This window comes from Rhyacophila brunnea, unplaced genomic scaffold (genome assembly GCF_057557595.1).
Source record: "Rhyacophila brunnea isolate RB1 unplaced genomic scaffold, BYU_Rbru_1.0 scaffold_20, whole genome shotgun sequence".
NCBI lineage: Eukaryota > Metazoa > Arthropoda > Insecta > Trichoptera > Rhyacophilidae > Rhyacophila > Rhyacophila brunnea.
Window position 1 is genome coordinate 17,819,456 of NW_028232860.1, and position 26,526 is coordinate 17,845,981.

The 26,526-nt window shown below is 34.0% G+C and overlaps 2 protein-coding genes across 3 annotated transcripts; one reads left to right on the forward strand and one right to left on the reverse strand.

The window, feature by feature from the left end:
• On the reverse strand, nucleotides 1-11,137 carry LOC147071311 (putative maleylacetoacetate isomerase 2). Of its 2 annotated transcripts, none has more exons than XM_085947909.1 (5): nucleotides 10,475-10,912; nucleotides 7,718-7,895; nucleotides 3,604-3,722; nucleotides 2,810-3,021; nucleotides 1-931 (listed from the first exon to the last, which is right to left on the reverse strand). In XM_085947909.1, exons 1-5 carry the CDS (start codon nucleotides 10,508-10,510, stop codon nucleotides 805-807), a joined length of 672 nt encoding a protein of 223 aa, XP_085804035.1. In that variant the 5' UTR covers nucleotides 10,511-10,912; the 3' UTR covers nucleotides 1-804. The 2 variants fall into 2 exon arrangements, with proteins under 2 accessions (XP_085804035.1, XP_085804036.1); XM_085947910.1 differs by lacking the exon at nucleotides 10,475-10,912 and adding an exon at nucleotides 10,927-11,137 and having other exon boundaries at nucleotides 441-931.
• A 966-nt stretch (nucleotides 11,138-12,103) lies between these two features.
• On the forward strand, nucleotides 12,104-25,500 carry LOC147071312 (trypsin-3-like). Its single transcript, XM_085948565.1, has 5 exons — nucleotides 12,104-12,133; nucleotides 13,377-13,404; nucleotides 21,740-21,926; nucleotides 23,667-23,922; nucleotides 24,653-25,500. Exons 1-5 carry the CDS (start codon nucleotides 12,104-12,106, stop codon nucleotides 24,959-24,961), a joined length of 810 nt encoding a protein of 269 aa, XP_085804691.1. The 3' UTR covers nucleotides 24,962-25,500.
• The last annotated feature ends 1,026 nt before the right edge of the window (nucleotides 25,501-26,526 follow it).

Genomic DNA, 26,526 nt, shown 5'->3' on the forward strand with positions numbered 1-26,526 from the left:
CAGTAAATCACAAAAAAACTTGTGCATTTACGATGATGTTGATGCTAGTAGTGGTGACGTTTGCATAGTGATTTAAACGTAATAGTATGCTAAAAATCATGGTTTGAATCACGCCTGATTGGTTGTCTATGTAGAGCAGATTTAGTAACTTGTTTTTTATCTTAGAGCGGATTTGGTGACTCAAGTCAATATTCATTTTGATTTTTTGACGAACCAGAATGGAATTTAAAACTCGCAATTCTGTAGGCTGGTAGACCTATCGATATAGCACATACGTGCATTCAAAACTAATTTTATTCAAAAATTGCCCAGAGCAGGTTTGGTGATCAAGCGACTCATATCAAATAACATATTGAAAATATTAAATTACAATGTAATAGAGCACGAAAAAATTAATATATGTAATAAATTTAGCATGGCAAGTTTCTTCTTCCTCTTTTCTCTCAATATTAAAAATTATATAAAAATCTTCAGACTTCATAAATAATCAACCTAACAATTAGACCCTTTCATGAAATTCATAATATTAGAACATCCTAATTATCATTAATATTAAGTCTAGTCAAAATTTCAAATACTTTTAAACAAAAGTCTTTTAATATATTATTTTGTAGTAAGTAGATGAATCATTTTACTTTGTCTTGTACTGTAAAAAATGTATTTAAAGTTAATAAAGATGTCTCTTCATTAAGATACTACGTAGTTACTATTAAGTTTTTGTTTTATTGTTCGCAGTGGTCTGTCTAATAGTTAATTTTTTTGTTTATTTGTCGAGTACCGAGTTGTGACGGAACTGTGGTGTGATTACTTGGTGGCTTCGGGAGGGCAGTCGGGTTGGCTGGATGGGTGAGCCGCGCGGAAGGCCGGATGATTTTCTAATTCTCGGTCGATGCGCAGGATAATTGGGAATGGACGCAAATCAACGTGGAACCTGAAAAATTCACCATTTGTTTATTATTATCAACAGTCGAAAGCAGCTCGTCAAGTTTAAATTGTATAATACATCGTATCATATTGTATTGTACAGTATTGCTCGCGATGGCTGAGTTGTCAAGTCAAGTCGTCATTTTGCATTATAAAAATCTGTTATAAAACATCTTTGCAATGTGGCCAAGATCAGCATTGTCCCGCTTTTTAAGCAGTGTAGAGACAGATAATAGATTGTCCCGCGCAGGACAGCTAAATTCACGATTATTCAACAATAACACAGGTAGTAAAATCTTCAGCTAAATACATAAAGGCAAGGCAAATATTGTTTAATATTATTATTTTGATAGAGAGTTTTGTAGTGTTGATACCAGATGAAGGTCTCCTACAGGAGACCACCTCAAAGGGCGAACCGATCCATCAACTTTCCCAAAACACCACAGCCTACGTCCACTCTTCGCGGTTCTCGCAACCCTCGGCCGAGCGGAACCCGCCTCCTTAAATCCGACTTTCAAATTCGTCCGCGCTCCCGCCAAAACATAGAGACGCAGTCTGTCGAAAACGGCCACATGAGATAGCGCCGCCACTAGTCAATCTGTCGGTAAAACAGGGAGGTTCGCGACCGACAGAGTGCGATGACGCCGCGCATCTGACAGTTGGATGTGCGCGAAAAGTTCTCTCTCTCGCCTCGGACGCCAAGCAACAAGCATCTCCAGCCCAGCCAGAAAAAAGACCGCGTTGGCAGCACGCCAAGCCGCAAGCCCTGACTCTCTCGCCTTGGACGCCAAACCAGCCACAAGCATCTCCAGCCCAGCCAGAAAAAAGACTGCGTCGGCAACACGCCAAGCCGCAAGCCCTGACTCTCTTGCCTCGGACGCCAAGCCAGCCACAAGCATCTCCTGCCCAGCCAGACAAAAGACGGCGTCGGCAGCACGCCAAGCTGCAAGCCTTGACTTCTCGCCTCGGACGCCAAGCCTTCAAGATGCCGCCTGCTATGGAACTGCCGCAGTTGGGAAACTGTCGCCGGCCGACTCATCGCGCATCATCCATAATTACGCACGGGAATGCTCACATTGCAAAACCAAGGACTCTCGATGTTTCCCCGACCAGCTGAATCCTCAGTCGACCCTGGCCCACGGACGGATACGTTGAGGAAGTTCCTGGCTCCAACTGTCTGCAAGCCTTGGAATCAGCCCTGGCCCAGACACGCAACCCCAAAGTGCGTAGTCGACGCCACCGGCGCGTCATCTACCACACTTCGGGAGAGTCAAGCAGCCTTCTTCAGCAGAGAAAAGCAACCTTCAGCAGAGAAAAGCAGCCTTCAGCAGTGAAGCCAACAGCCAGCATCTCCAGCCAGAAAAAACCGTGTCTACAACCCACCGCCAATGACAATACCCTGCATAACGATATAATAAACTCCTTTCTCTCAATTCCACCCCGCTTCTGGCCTGCTAGTGATACGGCCTTCACCATTCTCCTCGACAGAGAAAGGCCGGTATCAGTGTTTTGTGTGATTTATAGAAATAAACATTAGAGTCATATTGAACTATGTATGCGTTTTTGAGATTGTCCCACTTTTTGCTCCTAAATCTCGATTTAAATTGCACAATTATCTGGCAATGCTGGTCAAGATACACATCAAATTGTAGAGTCAATGTTGATGATGATGCCAAATATTGATAACATACATTCGAACTTTTAAGTGTTCATTATTAATGTCAATTCAGAATGATTCTCCTTATATCCTTCAATAATTTTATAGGTATATCGGATTGAAACAATTTGTTCAATATTATTGAGTGTATAAATTTAATACACTGGTGATTAGACTGTCTTTAATCAACTTTACTGAGGAATATCACACAAAATAAATTAATTTCACCTCCTGGCGTTGAAGACCTGTGGTATCAGGCAACAGTCTGCAAGCGTGAGCTCATCGCCGACGCAATACTTTCCGGCGGAGGCGGACAGCAATTTCTCGACAGCGCGGAAACCTCGGGTGATCCAATGTTGCGCCCATTCCTTCTTTTTTTCCTCTCCTACATAGATCAGCACAACTAAGTTCTGAAGTGGCTGGATACCTGATGATATTACCTACAAAAATACCATAAATAAAATTAGTTATCATCAATGATTAGATCCAGGTTATGCTTTGATTCATATACATATTACAGGAACGGGTGCATGAGAAAAGTCAGAGAGCACAAAAAAGCTTGCGGAATGAGGGTGTAGAATTTGCTTAACTCTGGCAGGGGGCTTATGTGGCATGGTCCATCAGCATGATACCATCCACCGCATTCCTCAGATCAAAATGAAAAGGGAGACTAAAATTACTACTATTCAGCAGAGCTATTTAAGAGAGTTTTGGATAACTTTGTATTATAGGAAGTACTATATTAATTCTGTGTGATATTTAGTAATTCACCGGTATTCATTCGACTAATCCCTTTCCTCATTAACGTGTACCTATATGAATGAATAATCGTGATTAATTTGGCATATTTAACTTATTTTTTAATTTTTAAGATATATCTACATTTCCTTTTGTACGCCAATGGTGATTGTAGTTGTGGGAATAGTTTTGTAATGATTTTTTATTTAAATAAATTGTATTTTAGGTATAAACTGACATCTCTCTTGTTATAAATTTATTAAAAATATCATTGTGTTAGTTACCTCACAAATTTCCCGGACTTTGGCTCTTTTGTGACAATCCTGTGGCATGAGTGGCCGCTGTGGTCTGGTTTCTTCTAAATAATGCATTATAGATAGTGACTCCACCAACGTGTGACCATCTGAAAATGAATGGTTCTATTTATTATAATAATTAGATGATCACAAACTTAATATGAATTTATATACAAATTACAGTACACTCTCAGTAATCCGCCCTTCGATTATCCGACAACTACTATAATCCGCCGTTATTTTTACTAGTTGAAAACACAAAATCATGTTCTATAATTCGCCGTTATTCGTATATAAATTCAGTAGTCCGCCGCATATTAACACCGCAGATGAGACGGGTTTATTTTGAAAACTTCTCCCTCGTAAAACGTAAGTTCATCGCAAAGAAAGTAATGCACCAGGGAGGAAAGTGCCCAAGGACCGCATCACAATTTATGCCGTGCTCCAATCCAACCGGGACACGCAAGCTGAAGCTTTTGGTCTTAGGAAAAGCCAGGAATCTTAGACCATTCAAGAACATCTGCCTCACTGAACAACTGGTTGTGTCAAGTGATGTACTGTTTGATGTAGTTAATAAATTTAGTTTATAAATATGTATAACTTAATAATACTCGACTTTGGTTATAAATAAAACCATAAGTTGCTAGTATAAATTTATCAATAAAAACTATTTTTACGATTACATGTTTTAATTTTTACCATATTTTGTATGTATGCACTATAATCTGCGCTTTCACTAATAATTGGACACTTGTTTGGTTTTTGGGGTGGCGGATTATTGAGAGAGTACTGTATCATGTTCTTCGGAGTCAATTCAGTCAATCCTTGTTAGTATAAAACAAACACTACAGAAAGTTGTGACAGCGAAACTGTCATTAATACGTTAAAAAATAGACCTAAAAATCTTAAGTCACGTTTTCCCGTAAGTGTTCTAAGATATGCTTGCTGTCAAGTAGAGATTTTAATTTGATTTGATAATTATTGTATCCTTCACACATTCCCAGAGTTTCAATCAATCTTACAAATTATCGCCAACTGTTAGGCAACATGATAAGCGTTTCATGCATGCGACTCCAGACAATGTTTTTATTACATGGACCGTCCGATGAGGAATCAATGTAGGGAAGTGCAGGATGAGAAAAATTGCTAGTTTTCTGAAAAAATATGTAAATTTTTATGTGATTGATCTTATTTCTATTCATTTAGATATTTAATGTGGAGTGTAAACTTTGTATAAGTAGGTCCAATTTTTACATTAGGGGATAGCTTTCAGTGAAAAATATTTCATATTATATTGTGTGTGTGTGAAACTAAATTTGTAAGTTCATATTTACAAGTTGGTTGGTATAGTAACTAATACCATGTTTATACATGCATGGATTTACTGCTGACAGTATGTATTATCGTGGCCATAATACAAAAATGCACATGTAAACACGTATTATCGTGCAAACTGCAAGATTGCATGCGTGGATCAAAAAAGTTCAGAAGCTTCTGAATTATCACACGACAATTGGACTGTGCGATATCTGTGCCTGCGCAGTAGAACGATAGTGGCGGACCTGCCAGTAAAAAAACAAACCACACCGCGCAGACTCATTTTCAGGTTAACGGATTTTCACGACCCGTCAAATAGTACCATACAAAGTCAACGTCGCGTCTCGTTTACTCTTGAAGAATGAGATTGGTAAGACAGTCAATACTTTTACGTGTAAACAGTTATTATTGCGATAGTTTAAAATACTAAAATACACACTACGTGTGCAAGTAAATCCATACACGTGTACAGGAACTATAAATGACAAATGCAGAGAAGTCAAAGTTTAGTTAGCCTTAACCGTAAGATTAATAGTAAAAGGTTACTGATAGTGTTACTTGTGACAACAAAGCTGAAGAGCTTGATATTCAATTATAATTTAGTATAAAAAGGACCTTAGTATAAAAAGGACCTCAGAGGCATCATATGTTAATTTAAATCAATCTTTTAGATTTTATTTCAAGAAACATTATTATTATTATTGATATTGTCAGTAGCTGAATATTATTATTTTATAAACACCTGCACATTGTCCGCCGATCAGAAAACAGGGCTGTCAAAATAATATATGAATTAATATTTTTAAAATGTTAATTTTATCATAGTTTTTAATCAAACCTGTGCAAGTACATACTGATAACTTGGGTGGATTTCGTAGCAAACATACTATTGATATATATACGGATATATTATTATTATAACCCAATTCAAATTGAACATAGGTTGATAAATGACGAATGACATTCCGAGTGCTTAAAGTCAGACAACGTTATCTACAAAAAGGTGTTTTTTTTTTTTTTTGAGATAACGTTATTTTACATTTATGGTTACATGATAGTCAAACAACGTTATGTCAAACTTTTATAATTTCTTATTAAATCGTCAGTAAAGTTTAACGCTAACTACATAAGTTACCCTTGTTTTCATATTTTTTAAAAACTATCCCTATAAATTTTAACATCATCATAAGCAAGATAAATGTACAATACACAATAAATTATAAAATATTAACATTATGTTTTAAATAAACATTTCCCTTGTTGAGTTACAAGAATCTAAAATAACGATTTTTGGCTCTCCTGTAAAGTTGCACTTTTGTAGATAGTGTTGTTTGACACTAAGCCCTCGATTCATGAGTGAGCACGGCTGAAAGCTTGGAAATATGTTTTTTTCTATTTCAAAATCTTTTAATTGTGCATTATTTTATTACAGATTCAAGGCCAACTTCATATAACTAATAAAAAATACTGTTTGTTTCTATGAATAAAAAAAGACAGGAAGGAAGATGTGTACAAATCAAGGCCGGCAAATATGGCTGACAATGCGTGATACACAAACATAAAATACATAAAATTACAAACACATTCGAAGTTTGCCGCACACGTACAGACCACGTGATATTTGTATACTCAAAATCGTCGCTTTTCAAAATGGCGAATTTGATTGCCAGATTTTACTGCGATGAATCAGTATGTTCCTTCTTGTCTTTTTTTATTCGTAGGTTTGTTTACTATGTACACCGAGAAATTTCCATTTATAAAATCGGTTTTTACAGAAGAGTTTTGGAATATAATGCAACCAAAACTGGAAAAAATTCTATCATGGGTGTTGACTCCCTGAATTAGTTAGCCCCAGGTCCATGCCACTACGTGAACCACAGTGGATATTAAGCCATTTCCACATTGGCAACAAGTTGCTGGCAACCTCATTAAATTTTACGATACTTACCATAATTGCTTAAGAAATTTTACGATAATTATCATAATTATCGTAAAATCTAACGAGGTTGCCAGCAACTTGTTGCCAGTGTGGACCCGGCATTAGATGCACAAAACTTAAATAATATATATTATAAATAAAAATTTAAAATTATAAATATTTATGATTTATGTCTTCGACAGCCCTGATGAAATAAATATGAAATATGAGTTGTGGAGCAAGTTTATTGACACAAACAACTTTGAAGCAACATTTTTATATTAACTAGTAGACCAGATATTATGGACCACATGTAAAAAAATCATATTTTCAATTCTCAAGGCCAATTCTGTAGAATGTCCCCTTAAGCTGAAGTGTCTCATATGTACAGCACCATTGAGATTCCTTTCGTCATAATAACAGGGATGATAGCTATAACATTGATTGTCTTGAAGATATTTATGTTCAGATTTGTAAATTTTCTCAGAATTACAGGATTATGTAGCAAAAACTTATTATGGGAATTTCCATGTTTCTGTGTGATATTTAGTAATATATCGTTGTTGATTTGACTTGCCCCTTTTCCCATTCATTCATGTATGAATGATGATCAATTTGGCATAGGTACTTGACTATTTTTTCGAATTTGAAAAATTATTTCCCTTTTGTTTTTTGCACACATTACGCTTGAATTATTCTAGGGGTACCAAATTGGAAAGCGGCCACACTGGATAGGGACAGGTGGAGGGAGCTGTTGGAAGAGGCCAGGACCCACACCGGGTTACCGCGCCCCTGATGATGATGATGATTACGTTTGAATTATTATTAAAAATCAAATAATACTTATTATGAGATGTAATAATATACCGATAAGAAGTGCAGGGACTTGTTCCATGGGATTAACATCTCTATATTCATTGCAGTGCTGCTCTCCACCTCCCTTGATGAGGCTCACAGCCTTGATGTCGTACGGGATCTCCTTGAGGTTCAAGCAGATGCGAACCCGCCATGAGCATGAGCTCCGCCAGTAGGAGTATAATACTGGCTGTAAACAACATAAACCATAAATTTATATTTAAACTTTAAATAACTTGGTAAAACAAGAAATTGGATAGCCACATCATTTGAAACAACCTCAGAAACATACATAATAGAAAAATTCATAGAAATGAAATATATCTTCAAATTAATGTATAATCTATGACTTTACCAGTAAAGTTCACCGCGCAGGTTCCATTCAGTACAATTTTTTCGAGCAATTTTACTAATATTATGTACCTATGTTTATGTAGGTAGATAAAGGTGGCATTCTAAAATCTTGTGGATTATAGTGGCAAAGGGTGGAGGTAGGCTGTTAAGTTCCGACATAAATAGTGCACACTTTGTTAGCCATACTTATTTGTTTTCATTGAACTAAGACTACAAATTGCAGATAATTTCGGTTAATTTAAAAAAATTAATTAAACCCTACGTAAATCAAGCCATTATAGATAATAGTTAAAAAAATATTCATCTATCTATAAAATATCTAAAATTATACCAATAAATCTTACATAATTTTGGATTTTTTATAGATATAAGAATATTTTTTATCTATAATGGCATGGTTTAGGCAGGACTTAATAAACCCCATCTGTAATATTATGTATTCTTAATTCAACGAAAATAAATAAATATGACTGAAAAAGTGTTCACTATTTTTGCCGGATCGCCCATAGCATATCAAAACTATTATGGTTTGGTTTAGGCATGGTTCAATTCATTTTTTAAAAACTAACCAACACTATATACAATTTGTAGTCTTAGCGCAATGAAAACAAATATCTAAGTAGGTATGTATAACTGACAAAGGTTAGTGTGCACTATTTATGTTGGATCTTAACAGCTTACCTCCACCCTTCGCCACTGGTGGATTATTCATTGAATAAAAATGATTTAATTGAAATTATATTACGTACATTTGAAAATAGCAATATCGGTTGAGAATTTCACGGCTACTTGTTATTATTTAAAATTTTTGGACTGTCCCTGTACCTATGTTATTTTTTTCTTCTCTCCTCAATGTTTCAGGCTATTTATATAGGTAATTCATTCTCAAGTGATGATGTGGTCAAATGTTTTGTGAGGTATTGTAATTGCAAATGCCATCGATGACTGTCGTATGGCTTGTAGTACCTATACAATTAGAGCGATGTATGGAATGTCATAGAGCAAGAATTGTTGAAAGAAGCCTATCTATATTATGTTTTTGATCTCATGATTCACATTGGTACTGTTCGGTTATCAGGAATACAGCGGAAAACACATTTTGAAAATAGCCGATAAACTGGATTATTTGTTAGGGTAACCTAACCAAACCTAACCTAAACTAACCCAAACTAACAAATAATCCAGGTATATCGGGTATTTTCAAAATGTGTTTTCCGCTGTATTCCTGATAACCGAACAGTACCTTCACATTTCATGTGAACTATTTTTGAAAAAAATATTAAGTATAAAATCTTGGGGGTGATTTGGATCTCACGAGCACTTCTAAAGCCGCGTTGACACGGTCCAAGTACGATCCAAGTAGACTTGGATAGGAATAATTAGTATAAAGATGTCTCATCCAAGTGACAGCTTCATACCATTTATTCCTATCCAAGTGACAGTTTCATACTATTTATTCCTATCCAAGTTAACTTGGATGAGTAGGACGCGGTCCAAGTAGCTTGGATAGGAATAATTAGTATAAAGATGTCTCATCCAAGTGACAGCTTCATACCATTTATTCCTATCCAAGTGACAGTTCCATACTATTTATTCCTATCCAAGTTAACTTGGATGAGTAGGACGCGGTCCAAGTAGCTTGGATAGGAATAATTAGTATGAAGATGTCACATACGAGTGCATTTGGATAGGAATAAATAGTATGAAGCTGTCACTTGGATGAGACATCTTCATACTAATTATTCCTATCCAAGTAGACTTGGATCGTATTTGGACCGTGTCAACGCGGCTTAATTACCTAATTTGTTTAAATATCTAAATTTTATTATTACACATAAGTACGTCATCTATGGATTATTTTTGAATAACATTACATAGATAATAACAAACTGTTTTGTATTAACATCAACAGATGGTTCTTTCTATCTATAAACAATGCGTTCTATTATTTCAATTAATTTTGTGCTAAAATAATATTACCGGTTGATTTTTACAAAATTGTTTCCATAAAAACACTTGCGCAGTCATCGCCGATTTTTTATTATTATATTTTAGAGGATCGGATAACATTATAAGTATCACAAACGAATTAATCAATACATAAGATTCCAATTAGTATTTCATTATCATTAATCATTATACATCAGGCAAATTTTAATTAAACTATAAAATAGATAGGTATCTTATTCTTATTAATATTACTACCTATTAGGTTACCTACAGTAATAATAACTAATAAGTAATAAACACAAGTGGTAAGTCAATTATTATTTTAATTGAAGAGTAAAAAAAACATAATATTACGCCTTTAAAATGTAACTTCGAACAAAACAACGCATCTATCTAAAAAATGGTATACTATATTCATTTTATACAAGCATTTTGATTGCAATTTATTGAGAAGTAAGAAGGTACCTTTTCATCAGTGATTTCTGGTCGAATTAAAGACATTTTTTATAGCAAACTTGTCACAAAAACAGCAGTTCACTTGTTGAAATCAGACGACAAAACTGTATTCATATGAGAAATAGTTTAAAACAACATAAACAGGTTACCGGTAATTTCTGATACATCACCAAGGCTATCAACTGAATTCTTATGCAAATGACAAAAACAATATTAATCGGAAGAAAGGCACAACATTCTAATCAGAAATTTAGATATTATCGAGCATTTATTTCTTACAAGATTCTACTTGGATGCAAAAGAGAAGGTTTTTGTTTTAATTTATGGGCAATTTTAATTATCTACGATAGAGTTTTGACAAATCGTTATTATAACCTTATCTCGTATTTCCGCTCAACAAAGGATGCTGAAAACACGTCTCTCGCGATTGATATTGTGTTTAAAATTGATTGGTTTTTTACCTTGGCTAATGCCGACATGCCGCCGTTGTACTTTGAGAAATTAATTTTGACGTTTTTGGACTAAACAGTTATCTGGCAGGCGTCTTCGGCTGTTTTCATACGGCTGCGATTTATACGAAGGAACACCTGGGCAGCGGACACCCCTCAAAAATAAATTGCCGTTGCGCGCATTCTACTGCGATTTCTACAACCCTTAAATCGTAGAGCGCATGCGTCATAAATCACGCACGGCTGCCAATTGTCAGATTAATAAAAAAAAAACATAGAAATCACCCGCCATTAGCATTAGAGAATCTTTTAGTATTCTAACATTTGGGCAGAAGTATAGCAAACTTACTACACTCGAACTTGGTTATTACGATCTTGCACATAGCGAGATCTCGGATGTAATGAGGAAACATTCGTTGACATTTGGTTTATGATTTTCTCCATACATTTATTCACTGTTATAACGAGCAACTTATCATATAACTATACCGAGCTAAAATTATCTGTCGATCGTTTAAAAACATTTCGACGCTAAGCAATAAAATCCGATCGGACAAGATGCCGCCGGGGACGGATTACGTTTATGACACTAGTTAAGTGTCGTAAACGTTAAGTTAATTGTTGTTTTCGCCGACAATAATGAAAATTTATCCACGCAAATGGTTGAAAAATCCAAAGTTTGTGAAGTCCGTAGGTACCTACCAGCGTTCGTTACAATAAACAACTTCTTTTGTAGTTTATGAAGGCCATGCTTGTTTTGGGGATTTATACGATGGTTTTCAGATTTCTTATTTTCGACTTTTTTGTTATGTGACCGCTCATTTAAAAAAAAACTATTCTCTGATATAACGAGTACCGCTTATAACGAGCAAATTCAGTTGGTCCCATCTTCCTCTTCGACTGTATATAATACTTACAAGCTAGCATCTTCCATACATAAAGAGAGTTAATTTGAATCATGTAATGCTATTTTTATTGTTTGGGGGGGGGGGGGGGGGTTGGATTTTGAAAAAAATTCTACAATATTTTTTTATTGATTTTAAACCTAGCAGGTGCCACTGATTTCCAAATTTACCCCGTCCGTGGAAAGCCGTACCTTTTCTCGTACATCCCACATACCCAGACACTCCGCACTTTGAGAGTCAGCGATACACAACTGGCCTGTAATTATACCTAAGGGTGAGCACCTATGGCTTATTACGAGCTGTCGCATCCACAAGTGAGTGTCGAATGCACGTGGCTTAACGGTCATAAATATTAGGATAGTTAGTGTCCGTTTTTGTCTTGGCATTTAGGTATGACGCATCGGAATATTAAAGCAAACATTGGATGCCCCAGATAGTTGTACCAATGTTGTGCAATGGCCACTTGCGTATAATAGTAGCATACTGAGAAGAGTGGGACCAGTCACCGCCACCTTTAGATTAATAAAGCCTGATCATAACTTTTTGCACAAGCAACGATTGGTCCACTTCAATACTATTTATTAATAATGACAGGCAATGGCAGGTCATCCATAGAGAACGGGAGGGGCGGAAAGGTAGGACCAGTCGTGAAATGCATCGGCTTTCCTCTTCAGTCGGCAATGGACCAGTCCATTGAGAAGGCTGTTTGTCAGCAAATCATTCGGGTCATGATCCTCAGTCATGAGGTCGTGGCGAAGAAAAAAAATATTTCATTTGTTATTATATGTCATATTTTTTTATTTCTAGGGGGGTCCGGACCCATCCTCCCCCCCTGTGTGCGTGCCTGATTTTTGATGCTAAGCGGAGGATATAGGTTTCTCTGCGGCGATAAAATTTGCTGCCTGTTAAATGCGGTCAATCTTTGCACTGAAACAAACATACATTGAAAAAATAGCATATAGGTACACATGTTTGCTTGCTACTTTAGGGCTCGAAATGGACCGGAACGCATCGGAGCGCCGTTCCGGTTCGTGAAATCTGTAAAGTTATCGCTCTGTCTCGTGGACAAAATAATTTGACCGTCTGAGCTAGATATGGCATATAATAAAAAATCTAGCACACGTATATTTATAAATTTGATAACCATGTTAATATCCTCAGAAAATTTTCGAGCGCTCCGGTTCGTAAATTTTTCAATTTCGAGCGCTGTGCTACTTAGATATTCCATACACAAGACTGCTTTCAGCCGCTACGAAAGCTATATACTATATAGGGTAGGTTTGTATCGAAGTACCTATTAGCACTTATTGTAACAATTACAATAAGTTAGCCGTCTAAACAGTCAAAACTGTCTATCTCCCTCTAAAATTTAGAATAGCCAAGAAAGGTGCTGTTAAAACTAATTGTAACAATTACGAGTACAACTAACTTATTGTAATTGTTACAATAAGTGCTAATACTTCGATACAAACCTATCCTAGATAGCCGTCGCAGCGGCCGAGAGCAGTCTTGTGTATAGAATAGATGCGCTGAATCTGCGATTAATGCGGTTCCCAGCTTCAGAGACGGGCGCTCTACCATCGAGGTCAGTGTGAGTGAGCTCAATTAATTAGCATTTTCCAGTTTTTTTTATGAAAATTAATATAAATTATTGTATATTATTATGTTGATTGGAGCAGTACCTTGATCAGAAGAACTGTTAGGCAGGACTTGTTAGACGTTCAATCGGGATCGCGACCGAGTCAGTTTAATCCATGATCGCGATCGTGAGATTGAGCGTGTAACGAATGCTTTAGAAAAGAAAATGACTTAAATTTAAATCCAGATTTCATTGAGAAGGGGTTGACAGGCGGGGCCAGCCGGGAAAAGGGACTAAGTACTATTGAGCTACAAAATGAGATGGGTGGTCAGCCTATTTATTAGGTCAAAGAGAATTATTTATTTATTCCTAGTATATGATTCTTACTTAAATGTATTCTTATAATATCATGACAAGAGTCTAAATATGATATCTCTATATTTCATGTCATACTGTTCGCATTCAGTAGATCGAATAGTTCAGTTGGTGATAATCATATCAGACATTTCTTTATCAGTCAGTCAATCGGAATCAAATTTTTGACCACCGAGTCCACAGATCAACAAATTCATTGCGCAATGTTGTTATCAGTAATAATAGTTATTTAATCAAAACAGCTGCATCCAATCAAACTTAGATACTAACTATATATTATTGGTTTACTCAGGGCCGCGCGAAATACGTTACCGCTCGGGTGGCAACCAACGTTCCTTCTAATTTTTCTATTGTGTGAGCGGATCATCAACGCATCTGAGCAGTGACGTAACGAGGGTTGGTGTCACCCGGGGCGGTAAATTTATACCCCCCCCCTCTCCCCACAAACACTTTCATTCTTTTCATTAAAACTTATATTTTTAAGGTATCTATTAAATTCAGTGAGTTTATATAATAATAACACTAACAACGATAATTTTTGAAGTAAAGAAGAAAAGTATTCGTTGATAAAATATATTAAATACTAAACAGTTAATCGTGGTTAAATTTATATCGCTGCTATTTAATGATAATATGTTTTTCACATCTCTCCTCTCGGAGGTGTATAGGACATAGGTGGTCATTGATAAACACTAAAATACGTATCTTCTTCTCGTATACTTTGGCATGCGATAGAACGGGACGGATATAGTGATCCAGCTCGACGTAACATTTCACTTGCGTGCTCGCGTTAGTCGCATTTGACCTTCGCCTTCCGAGAAATGAGCCGAAGAATTGTGCATGTGATGGTTTCGTGCATTCGAGCTGGCAAAGGAAACTTTCTTTCACAATATTTTGGTGTGAGGACTGTGCGGTGGATGAAAACATGCGCGCACACGCACACACCTTACAGCGAACATCGGAGCCAACCCAAAATTGTCGTTAATCCCCATATATAATAAAAATAAATTAAATATTATAGAAGAACTTAAAAAAGGTGAAACAATTATTTTATTGCCACGCCGATATTTATATTAGGTATAATAAAAATATCTCAACATGGATGAAACTCGCACCGTCGACTTTATTTACTTTAATACCTAAATGAAACAAATTCATGAGAAAAGTTTATAACTTTATAACTCGGTCAATTTCCAAGCGCAGTATGCCGTAGGTGTAGACTGTAGAGTTATAAAATTTTGCAGAAAGGTTTTATGCCTATGTGCTAGCACCATGGCCCCCACATCCTGAACCGGGTCCTCAGGCTAGGATCTTTGGCGGGGCTCCCTACCCATCGCTAAAAACAAAGGCAGTGTGACGCTCTACAGATATTTTAATACATCCATTTGAATTATGGAGTTGTCGAGTATCAATACACAATTGAAAATTATATCGTACAACCACATAATTTTAAATAATAACATCATTGAAGATGCGAAGAAGAGAATGACTTTTTTTTACTAATAGAGAGAATTTGTGATGAGTGTTTATAACACTTATTTGGTCGACTCGCGGCCCTTCCTGAGCTCGGGCCCCCAGGCTAGAGCCCTGTCAGCCCCCCCTTTGTGGGGTTCATGGCTAGGACACATCCCAATTCTATCGAGACTTTCAGCTTTCACCATTTTTATACAACTTCGATAGTCATAGATCGAAGATTTTAAACCCATAAATAGGAAAATAGTAAAATATGTACCCACTTTGCCCTGCGGCAGTACGTAACACACGTATGAAGGTATATATTATTTCAATATAAGATTCAGTTTATGTAATTAAATTTAATATATGTTTTAAAAATATAACTTTCGTGAATATACCCAATATATTTTTATTTTTAAATCGGCTCCCATGAGAGTTGGATCACTAGGTGGGCATTGCACGTCATTATTCCGCCACTGTTGAAATCAGAAAAATATATTATGTTACAACACATATTATTTTATTTCAATCTTAACAAATTATAATGTATCGTTTTGATGTATTTGCTGTCGATTTGATCTTTCAAGATAAGATTTTCCTAAATATATATATATTACTTATATAAAAACATGTAAACAAGTTTTATCTTTTGATAGTCAGATATTTTGATTAATTTAGGTATAAAAAGGTCTGGAAGGAATTGTTTAGGTTTAGATTGTGAGTTAAGTATTTTGAAATGTTGAAGTTCCTGGTTGTCACTGTGTTTTTGGCTGGCATAAATGGTAATTAATTTCTACTAAATTAAATTTGAAAAAATTCTTGATTTATGATAATTGAATACGTATTCATTTTCTGTTTGATCTTCTAACTCTGTTATACCATAATATTCTCATATACCTATATAATATATAGTGTGAGGCGTTAATTATTTAGTAATTAATGTTTTACAGAAAAATTTACGTATTTTTCTCATCGTTATGATTTTTAACGTGATATTTTATTATCCATACTAGTTCAGTTATTATTAAGGGCCCACATGCTCAGCGTAGGTCAAAATGGAGCTTTTATGGTATTTTCAGAGCATAACCCTGGACATTCCTTAAACGTTGAAGATAATCTATTAAGGCTTCAGCCTTATTATCCTTTATATTTATTTTAAACATTTGATGACTGCATAAAGTATTTTTATTACATAAAATAGTATTCTTTTAAACCTCTCGCTCTAATGTTTTAGAAAATAGTCATATTTCAGTACGTTCATGAGATTTATTAATTTTTAAACGCATTTACAAAAATATTAGTAAAATTAATGTTAACGTTATATAGTGACATATTTACGATAAAAATTATATTTTATAATCTTTGTGATCCCAAATTTAACAAGAATTAGGCATTTTATTATTCAAAAAATGGGCACGATTAACACATTTGAAGATATTTCTAAAGATACTGATTATAAACTATGTCTTTGACCTTTCAAATGTGATAAACATCCTACGAATAATGATTGCTTTATAATAATTATTGACGTAAGAATAAGGTAAGGTAGTATTTTTTGAAATACGCCATTTCTATTGACATTTCCCAGTGGCTAAGCTACAACATACGGCCGTAGCCATAAATTGACAAACGATAAATGAAGTAGGGAGTAAGATCATGTTAGCGCGCGTGTTTGAACATATACCTAACCGATTTTTTTAAACGGTATCTATGGTATATCTACGGTATCGAGTAGGTATCTAATTTTATAAAAACAAGTGTGTTCGATTTGTTGTTATATGGCCTATCTACCTCAGACAGTCAAAATAAATATGCACGAGACAGTGCGATAATTTTACCGGTTGCATGAATCAGAACGGCGCTCCGGTGCGCTCTGATCAATTTCGAGCCCTGATTATATGACAGTTAAAATGTACATAATCTACATTGTAATAAGCTAATAAGGGTTATTTTGCAGATTTTCGTTGGACGTATTTGATCTATCCTACGAAACGTATTCATTTTAATATTGAGGTGTTGTACCCTTTTCAAAAAGATTTTTCTGTTGTTTAGTGGTTATATATTTCTCAGAAGTGTTTTCAAATTATGTATGTTCAATAAAATAATATTACATTCTTAAATCTTGTGAATTATACGTTGAATAAAAAAATAATCTATTAAATGTCCAGTATCCAATCGGAATGGTCTTGCTTGATTGCAATTACATAATATATACATTTGGAATCAATTAGGACCTACGTTGGCGTAGCGTCGTCTGTGTTGTTGTGAGTCTTGGCTCCTAAATTAAACGTCAAGGAGCATTCATCTATTGTGCACAGCTCATACCGTGATACAGGGCTCGAAATAGACCGGAACGTACCGGAGCACCGTTCCGGTTCATAAAATCCCTAAAACCATCGTTCCGTCTCGTGGAAATATTAATTTGACCATCTGAGCTAGATATTATGTCATACAAGCAATAAAAAATCTAACACACTTATTTTTATAAAATACATAATATACAATAAAATATATTGTTAATATCGACGGCCCCAGGAAAAACCATGATAAGTCTGAAAATAGCGTTTTAAGTTTTATTAGCTTTTTATAATATCATATTTTTTGTGCATGTCCTGTAAAAATTTCAGGTCTCTAGCATAAAAATTGACAAAGTTAGGTTTTCGACAATGGTGCTCTATATCTACATATCGCATCGACCAAATTTGTGTTCACATAAATATCCGAGGAGTATAGTCATATATCAATAAAAAAAGTGTACTGCGTTTTATTTTACGAGTAAGAGGGTTGTTATACTGTCTATAATAGTCTTTAACGGAGATCCTAATATACGGCATGGTTTATATTGACGTATCACATTAGTTTCGAAAAATATATTGGTTTATCTTCGGAAAATATTGGAATTTGCAGTAGGTAAATGCAGTTTTAGTTAAAAAGCTACTCACTAGTCACTAGTACTAGTGTTTTATTATCAAAATATTATATTATTGAATATAAAACAAACAAAATAGAAAAGAATTATTTTGTACTAATATAGGTAGGTACTTATACTATACTAGGACACAGTAATAATGTTTAAATATTAATTTTGATTCATCAGCCAATTTCAATCCACCGCAAAATAAAGACCTCCACAAGCTTTCTTAGACTATTTTCGGTTAATTACTCTTCTACTTAGATACCCAAAAAACAATGTTGTAGGTAATGTTTAAGTTTGAAATTGTTATATTATTTGATATTAAACAAATATCCAATAGAAAACGATATGGATATATCATTAAGTATAATAATTCACTGTTTCAATTATTTAGATGAGTAAAAAAAGTATGTACTTAATTATAAATAAACTTAATTTAAATAAATACCCAGCAGAAAACGACATATTTTAATTAAATATTATTACCTATCACTAGAAAACAAATTGTTTTGCAATTAAAAATGTACCCACCTAAAATATCCGATCATGTCCGATCCTAATGAGGCCCCCCACAGATTGGAGAACAGGTTTTGTTTTTACGAGAAATGGATGTCAGCCACTTGCTCAACCTATTAGGACTCCGAGCACAAATTGAAAAACAGTTTGTATCTATTTTTCAGATCCATGATTCGAACTCGGAACCCACGATGTTATAGACCGATGCTTATACCTATAATATTATGTTTTAACTTCAAAACATTATTTTATTTTCGGTACAGTATGACACATTTTGATTAAATTAGTCTTGTACATCGATAATAACAACTAGGCAGTATTTTCATGTTTAAATTACAAAATATTTTATTATTTAAAAGGAAGGACTTACCTAGCTAGCAAATACAAGAGAGTTTATTTTATTATTCTTTTAGCTAAATTCTTACTAATTACGGAATAATATTTATGACTTAAGAAAGTGAAAAAAATCATTTTTATTACCTACACTTTGAAATGGTGAGAATTTCCGAAAGGCTTACTAGTTGATTGGGACCGACTTAAGCTCATTGTAATAATAATATTATGAGTTCGGCTAAAAATAAAAAAAATACGTCCTACGTGTTAATAGTATTTTTGCAATAATATAAAAGGGTATATATTATTATTACTTTGTACATTTAATATTTCTCGAAAACGAGCTCTGTGGATTATAAATTATTATTGCATCGGTCACCTAAAAGGGAGATTAGCCGGGTTTTTTGAAAACTTATTTTATCTATTATTTTCAATAGAATTTTACCGAAAACCGTGTGTGATAATAGTCAGTTTATGAAGCATTTATTGTTGTCTAGAATCTAGGTAAGTAATGTATGTAAGATTAGATTAAAATTTGGTATCTGGTAGGTACCTATACTATTGAACAAAATATCAATTGGTTTTTAAATCTAGTAAATTATTTAGTAGTTTATTGAATATGAATGTTTTAAAATATGAAAACTAGCAAAAATAGTAATTATTATTTTATCTAAGTTAAATCGGTCGGAGTTATACAATTTTTAGATCGATCAAAATAAGTTAAATAAAGTGATATGAATGACAACGGATATTAAACGATGTTTTGTTGATAAATAAAAAAACTCTACGTAATCGATTGGATTAGATAACATAATGTATCATTTAAAGAAAATACTACTTGAAAGCCAACCGTTTAGAAAAATGCAGATTCGTACCACGATTATTTAAATTTTAAACTTAATATTACAATGTTTCGGAGGTACATACTTATTTTAACTTTCCAATTATATTAATGCAATCATGACACCTCGTATTAATTAACATAACTGAGTTCAGTTAAGACGTACTTATACTGATGTTTCATGATTTATGTTGACAATTAAATATAATCCATCTATGTTTACTAATCGGTAATTAAACTCATATCAACAATAAACATTAGAAAAACACAACGATAGTTAATATGATCACTGGATCAGTATTTATAAGCTTATAATTACAATTTTACAAGATCAATTACCTACAGAAAGATAATATCTTAATGATATTACCATGTTGCAAAAATTGAATTGAAAAAAGATAATATAAGGTAGGTACTGAAAAGGTTATCACTTATCACTCTTGTTACATAAGAACTACATAATGTTGTATCAATGTTATTTTAGATAGGTAATTACCTAATCGTGATTATAGAATGTGTGTGTTATACAAGCCTAGTATAAATTTTATATGAATTTAATTTCTGCTGATGAACATTTTAATAATGCTATTTCATTTGATAACGAAAGTGAATTCAGCTGTCTTTAAATAATAATTATTAGGTTATAAATAACACTTTCCTTAGGTTTATTAGTATTAAAATTTTTGAAACTAATAAACCTACTTAAATATATTTTTTCCAACATTTCGATGCTTTGGTAGGTACATTTGTGCCAAATTGTTATGTATAATATTATATTCCACTAGTTATTTAATATTTTTGTATTTTCATATTGAACAATAATAATTATGTGTGTTCTAAAGTGATAATTACTAATTTAATTCACTCAGTATATCCTTTATGTAAACTATTAACGAACTTACAATGATTTATTTAATGAAATATATTATCTCTCTGGTTTCGATAATTGTACTGAATATTAATTAAATTAAAATTGTTCTACTGATATACATGACCATTAACATTATATTGTTTTTTTCTATCTATTCTATATTTTTAATGAAAAATTTGTTACGAAGTAGGTATAAAAAATAGATATTTTATTGATGGTGTAGTAAGTAGTGTTATGTACTAATTTCCTCATAACTTCTTTATTATTCCATTATAAACATTTTTCCTGAATGTTTATTATTTCGTAATGTACATATTCTGATTATTTATAAAAATATCAATAATAATTTGCAAAAAAACATAAAAAGTCATACTTAAATACATTTAAATTATAAAAACTCCGTATAAAAATATATATATATCAATATGTCCCTATATCCCTTGTTAAGATTTTATAGACACGCTGTACTATTTCGAGTTAAATATTGCGCAATGTCAATTTTTCCGTAAAAGAGCGTTATAACTATAGTTGTAATTAATAAAATCGTATAGAGTAAGAAAAATGCGACGTAAAATAAGGTTTCTATCTCAGAATATGAATGTGTTATGCGGAGTCAGTAATCTATTTCGTCCGCGCAAAAGCATGTTGAATCGAGTCGAAATATAAAGTGCGTAATATTATTCCAAATAAAAACGATTTTTGGACATTATCTCAGCTGTTAATTAATTAATCACCATTAAATTTTGATAGGAATATAGACCATAAAATGGTCTATCTGATTTACTTAAATAAGATAAGAAAAAACTTACTCATTTTATATGATGAATTTAATAGCGTAAATATTTTAGCTTTTTCGCGCTCCTGAACATTTATGATTTTAGACTTATCATGGTTTTTCCTGGGGCCGTCGATATATTCCCAAAATTATCGAGCGCTCGGGTTCGTAAAATTTTCCATTTCGAGAGCTGTCGTGTTATTAATATTTTAGTATGTGGATACATTATTTTGTTTATCACAACCATTTGTACTCCAACAGCCGCAGTGCTATCACTCCCAGCCATTGATGATCGCATAATAGGAGGTGCCCCCGTTGAAATAAGCCAGGTACCTTACCAAGTCGCTCTTCTGCAAGTCGACGATGATGGTGCTGAATTCAACCAGGTCTGCGGAGGATCCATAATCAGCGCTAGTATTATCATCACAGCTGCCCATTGCACAGAAGAGTTAGTATATGTCCATGCCAGTTAAAATTTGTAGTATTGTAGTACTATTTTTTCAATTTGTATTAATTTCAAACTAGCTAAGTATTAACTACTTACGCACTGTAGTATTGAACACCATGTCATTATGAAATATATTTTTTACGACCATTGCGTAATATAAAAACTATATCTTTACTAGCGATTTTTTCATTAAACAGGTGTCGAGGTACGTATATACAAACACGCATATTATAAATGTATCACTGACGACTTTAATAAATTTATTGTTTTTATGGTCGTTTTTGCATGCGACTGCAAGCTCGTAATTAACATCGCACATTGATATTGTATCTAAAGTTAAAAAACATAAGTACACAGATTTGGTTACTGATATTTGCTTACAAATTTTTCATAAAGCAGTGGTTCTGAACACTAAACTATCACGGGTTATCGACATAAGAAAATAAACATTGTGGGTACAATCGTTACAATATAATAAATACAATGACAATATTGACAATACGGTGCAATGTGTTTTTTTTTACTGGGATGTTATAATCGAATGGCATTCCCAATCAATTATGATCCGCTATTTTTTATCAACATATAAATAGACTAATGCAGTGTTCCGCAACCTTTTCTCAGCCACGGCACACTACAGGTCTTCCCAGAATTCCGCGGCACACCACACGTAAAACAATGTATACACCAAAACATTGACCCCAAGCCAGAATCTTCGGCGCCCCCCTAGGTATCGCTAGGATTAGAGACAGTTTGATATTTTAAAATAGCGTTTTTTTAAATGATGTTCGAGGTAAAATTAATCGTATTGATTCTATGTTAAGCGATTTTTGTATTTATTAATACATCCACTTGAATTACGGTTACATGTCAAGTATTGGCACAATAATAATAAATTGTATCCCACAATCGCATGTGCCAAAATATTAATGTTAGTAAAGTAAAGCAGCGCCTAAGCAGATTTTTTTTGCTATAAGAGCAAACATGTTTATCTCACTTACCTGCTTGACCTGCCACGCCGCCCACCCTGAGCTTGGGCCCCCAGGCTAGAGGCCTTATCGGGGACATGTACCAAAATTACATTACATACCTATTTGATAAATAATTAAATATCCATAACACACGACGAAGAACCAAATGTACACATTCCCATGTATTTGTAATAGTTAGCAATAAAATAACTAATTAATATGATACCTGAGTTTGTTTCAATGAACGTACTTGGCCTTAATTACTTAGTTTGGTAGCCTTTTCAAAAATATGAGGATATTCTTTATCAACCGAAATCTAGAAAATAGCATAAGCGCTTCTATAGAATTTTCGGCACTGGTTGCAAAAATGTTTCGAATCAGTCGTATTGATTGGATGAAAGTAATGATAAATTTATTTTATAGCAAAGTTAAATGTTTTGGAGACGGATCCAAAATTAATTGCTTGTTTTCATTGGTGGTCTGTTAGGTCCTTTGGTACATTTGTAGAGATCCTTGTCTTAAATCCTTCTAATTTATCAGATCACGTCAATATATTTTCATTCTAACCTTGCATTGTTTTATTAAGTTTATGCAGGTGCTCAAATTTATTTATTAAAAGCCATGTACGCAATTTTGGCTATCAAGTAAGTATTGTATAATATACAAAATCATTTGTGTTTTTTAAACAATGCTCCGCGGCACACCTAGCATTGTCTCGCGGCACACCAGTTGCGGAACACTGGACTAATGCATGGTTTTACTGTTTCAGTACAACTGCCAAAGATTGGAGAATCCGCGCTGGATCTACTTATCACAATTCTGGAGGACAAATCGGTCAAGTTGCCAAAATCATCCAGCACCCTAATTATAATCAGACAATCAGATATGACTGTGATATTAGTTTGATGTTCTTGGAACGCGAACTAATCCTGGGGACTAACGTGGCCATTATTGATCTTCCCCTGCAAGGAGCACAGGTCGCTGACGGAACCAAAGCGATTGTCACTGGATGGGGTGACCTCTCCGTAAGTGTAGCTAATCATTTTAAATTTTCTTTTATTCAATTCACCAAGTTTTAAAACTATGCATCAGTATTCATTTGAAATGTTTCCTTTCTTAGTTTCGTAGACCCCAACGAGAGTGGGTTTTATTAAAATGGGTCCCAATCGAATTAATCTGTCTAATCAGAATTCGAACAAACCCCACCTCGTCTGTATTTATTGAAAATGTTGCTAATGACGCAGAAAACACGTTTTGTCGTGACTCTTTTGGGTGCCTGATCAATATTGGGACCAAACTTTAATAAGATTTCATATAAATAAAAAGGATTTCAAGTTATACACATTTATATTTTCATAAAAATCGATGTTTTTCTTAAATAAATATAGAAAAAACTAAAACTATGAATTAGTCAAAAATCTTTACGAGGAAAATAATAAATATGACCATAAACTATAACGTAATAATAAGATGCGGTCCTGTGACAAATTCATATTCTATAACATTTTTTATACAATTGTCTTTGACTTAAAATAAAAAATATTTTTCTTTTTAACGTTTTCAGATACATATTTATTAATTAATACAGTTGAAATTGTAAATTATCAAAAAAAATATCTCAAATTGTAAGCTTCGTATTTTTCCGTTAGGTGCCTCTGGTAGGTAGAAGCATCACCCTTAACTGATATTTGTTGGCGTTGTATATTGTTAAAGGAATATTTTTATTGAAAACTAATATGATTTAATTTATTATAGGAAGGAGGATCTTCTCCTGAGAATTTATACAGAGTTGTCCTTCCTATCGTGAACCAGGAGGAATGCGTTGATGCTTACACCTCTGGAATCAACGACAACATGATCTGTGCTGGATTAATTGGAGTAGGTGGAGCTGACGCTTGTCAGAAGGACTCAGGTGGACCTCTTGCAATTGATGGAACCCTCATTGGCATCACGTCTTGGGGCAACGGATGTGCACAGGCTGCTTATCCTGGAGTCTGGGCCAGGGTACCGGTATTCAGAGACTGGATTGATGAAACAATCGAAAGTGAAACATCTTTAAACTGACATAGGTACTCATAAATATTTGGCCGACGCTTTTTTGTTTAAACAATATTATGTTTTAGCTTTTTAAAGTAGTTTTTATTTCATAACATATTCAAGAAGCAATGTATTTAGTTATTTTATATACTTACTTAATTCCTTTTAGTAATCTCTTTACATACATAAAAATACCTACTATTGTTTTGATTTTTGTTCAACGAGACAAGGATTTAAAATGGAATGGTCTCGTAAAAAATGAAAAACTGCGTTCTTGGTGGAGACTTATTACCTTATTAGGAAAATAATTGATTAAGTTTATTTCACACATTATAAAGTAATATGAGACATGTTGGATGCATTGTAAAAAAAAAAATACGACATGTCATAATGACCTATTTCTACAATCAATGATGGGCTTCTGTGTTATTTTCCTACAAAGATTTTTTAGATGGATTATTTTTTTATTATATTTCGGCCTTCAACGACCAGATTTTATTTTTTATGCGACGTCTCTATTAAACAATCCTTTGGTAAAACATTGTCTTTGGTATAGCTTCCGAATTTAAAAATAATAATAAATGGGTAATTAAAATAATGGTATTTTTGTTAATTGTGACATCCCATAGAAATATACAAACCACGCCGGACCTAATTATGGGGTTATAATTAGTAGAAATGAGATTTTTATATACTGTAGCCTTCTGTAAATATGCATGTCAGAAGTTTAAATAGGTACACTTATTAATTGCATTATCAGTCCAAGGTAGGCATACTTGTAACAAAAAAAAAACATTGGTTACCCTTTAATATTTTTGAAAAATCATCAAATACTCCGGTTCGTGAATATTTACATTTCGAGCACTGCATAAGATAGCAAATAAAATACAGAGCAAATAAAAGATTTTATCTTTTTTATTTCTTTAACATAACACAAGCCGCATAAAATAAACAGCGAGTAGTAGGTGGCGACATCTGAATACCTTAATTTGAATTTCTTCATTCCTTACCGCTAAAAATTTCCCATCATAAGTAACACTCTAACTACTTCAACAATAAGTTATTTATTTAAGCTGGCACTACAGACCATTAAGATCTGCACAACCATCTTCCAGGGATTTCTATCCCGTGCTACCTCTCTCCGGTCGGTCACACCAAGCTTCTCTGCGTTTCTCTTGAAGTCATCCGCCTATTTCCTTCGGGCAGCCGAAGGACTGAGTGCCTCAACAATAACTTGGATACTATAAATAAGCCATTAAAGTTAATGGACCCACCAATCACCCCGCCCCGCACCACACCCGGTCTTAATCGGGCGTATCACAGGACCCTACGATTGATTGTGAAGCATATTTTTTATTATTACTGGGAATGTCTCAGGAGCAGTCACCCAAGACTGAGATCACCATGCACTCAAATGTGCTTTGATTAAATTTACATGACTTTAAGTTAAGAGTACCCATGGGAGAGATGGACACGTAGAGGCAATATTGAAAATTATAGTAAGTAACAAAAGCTAATGCAAAACTGAAGAACATTCAAAGTGAAGAGATCTTCACGTTGGCAGTATGACGCCGTAAATTTTCTAAATGCAA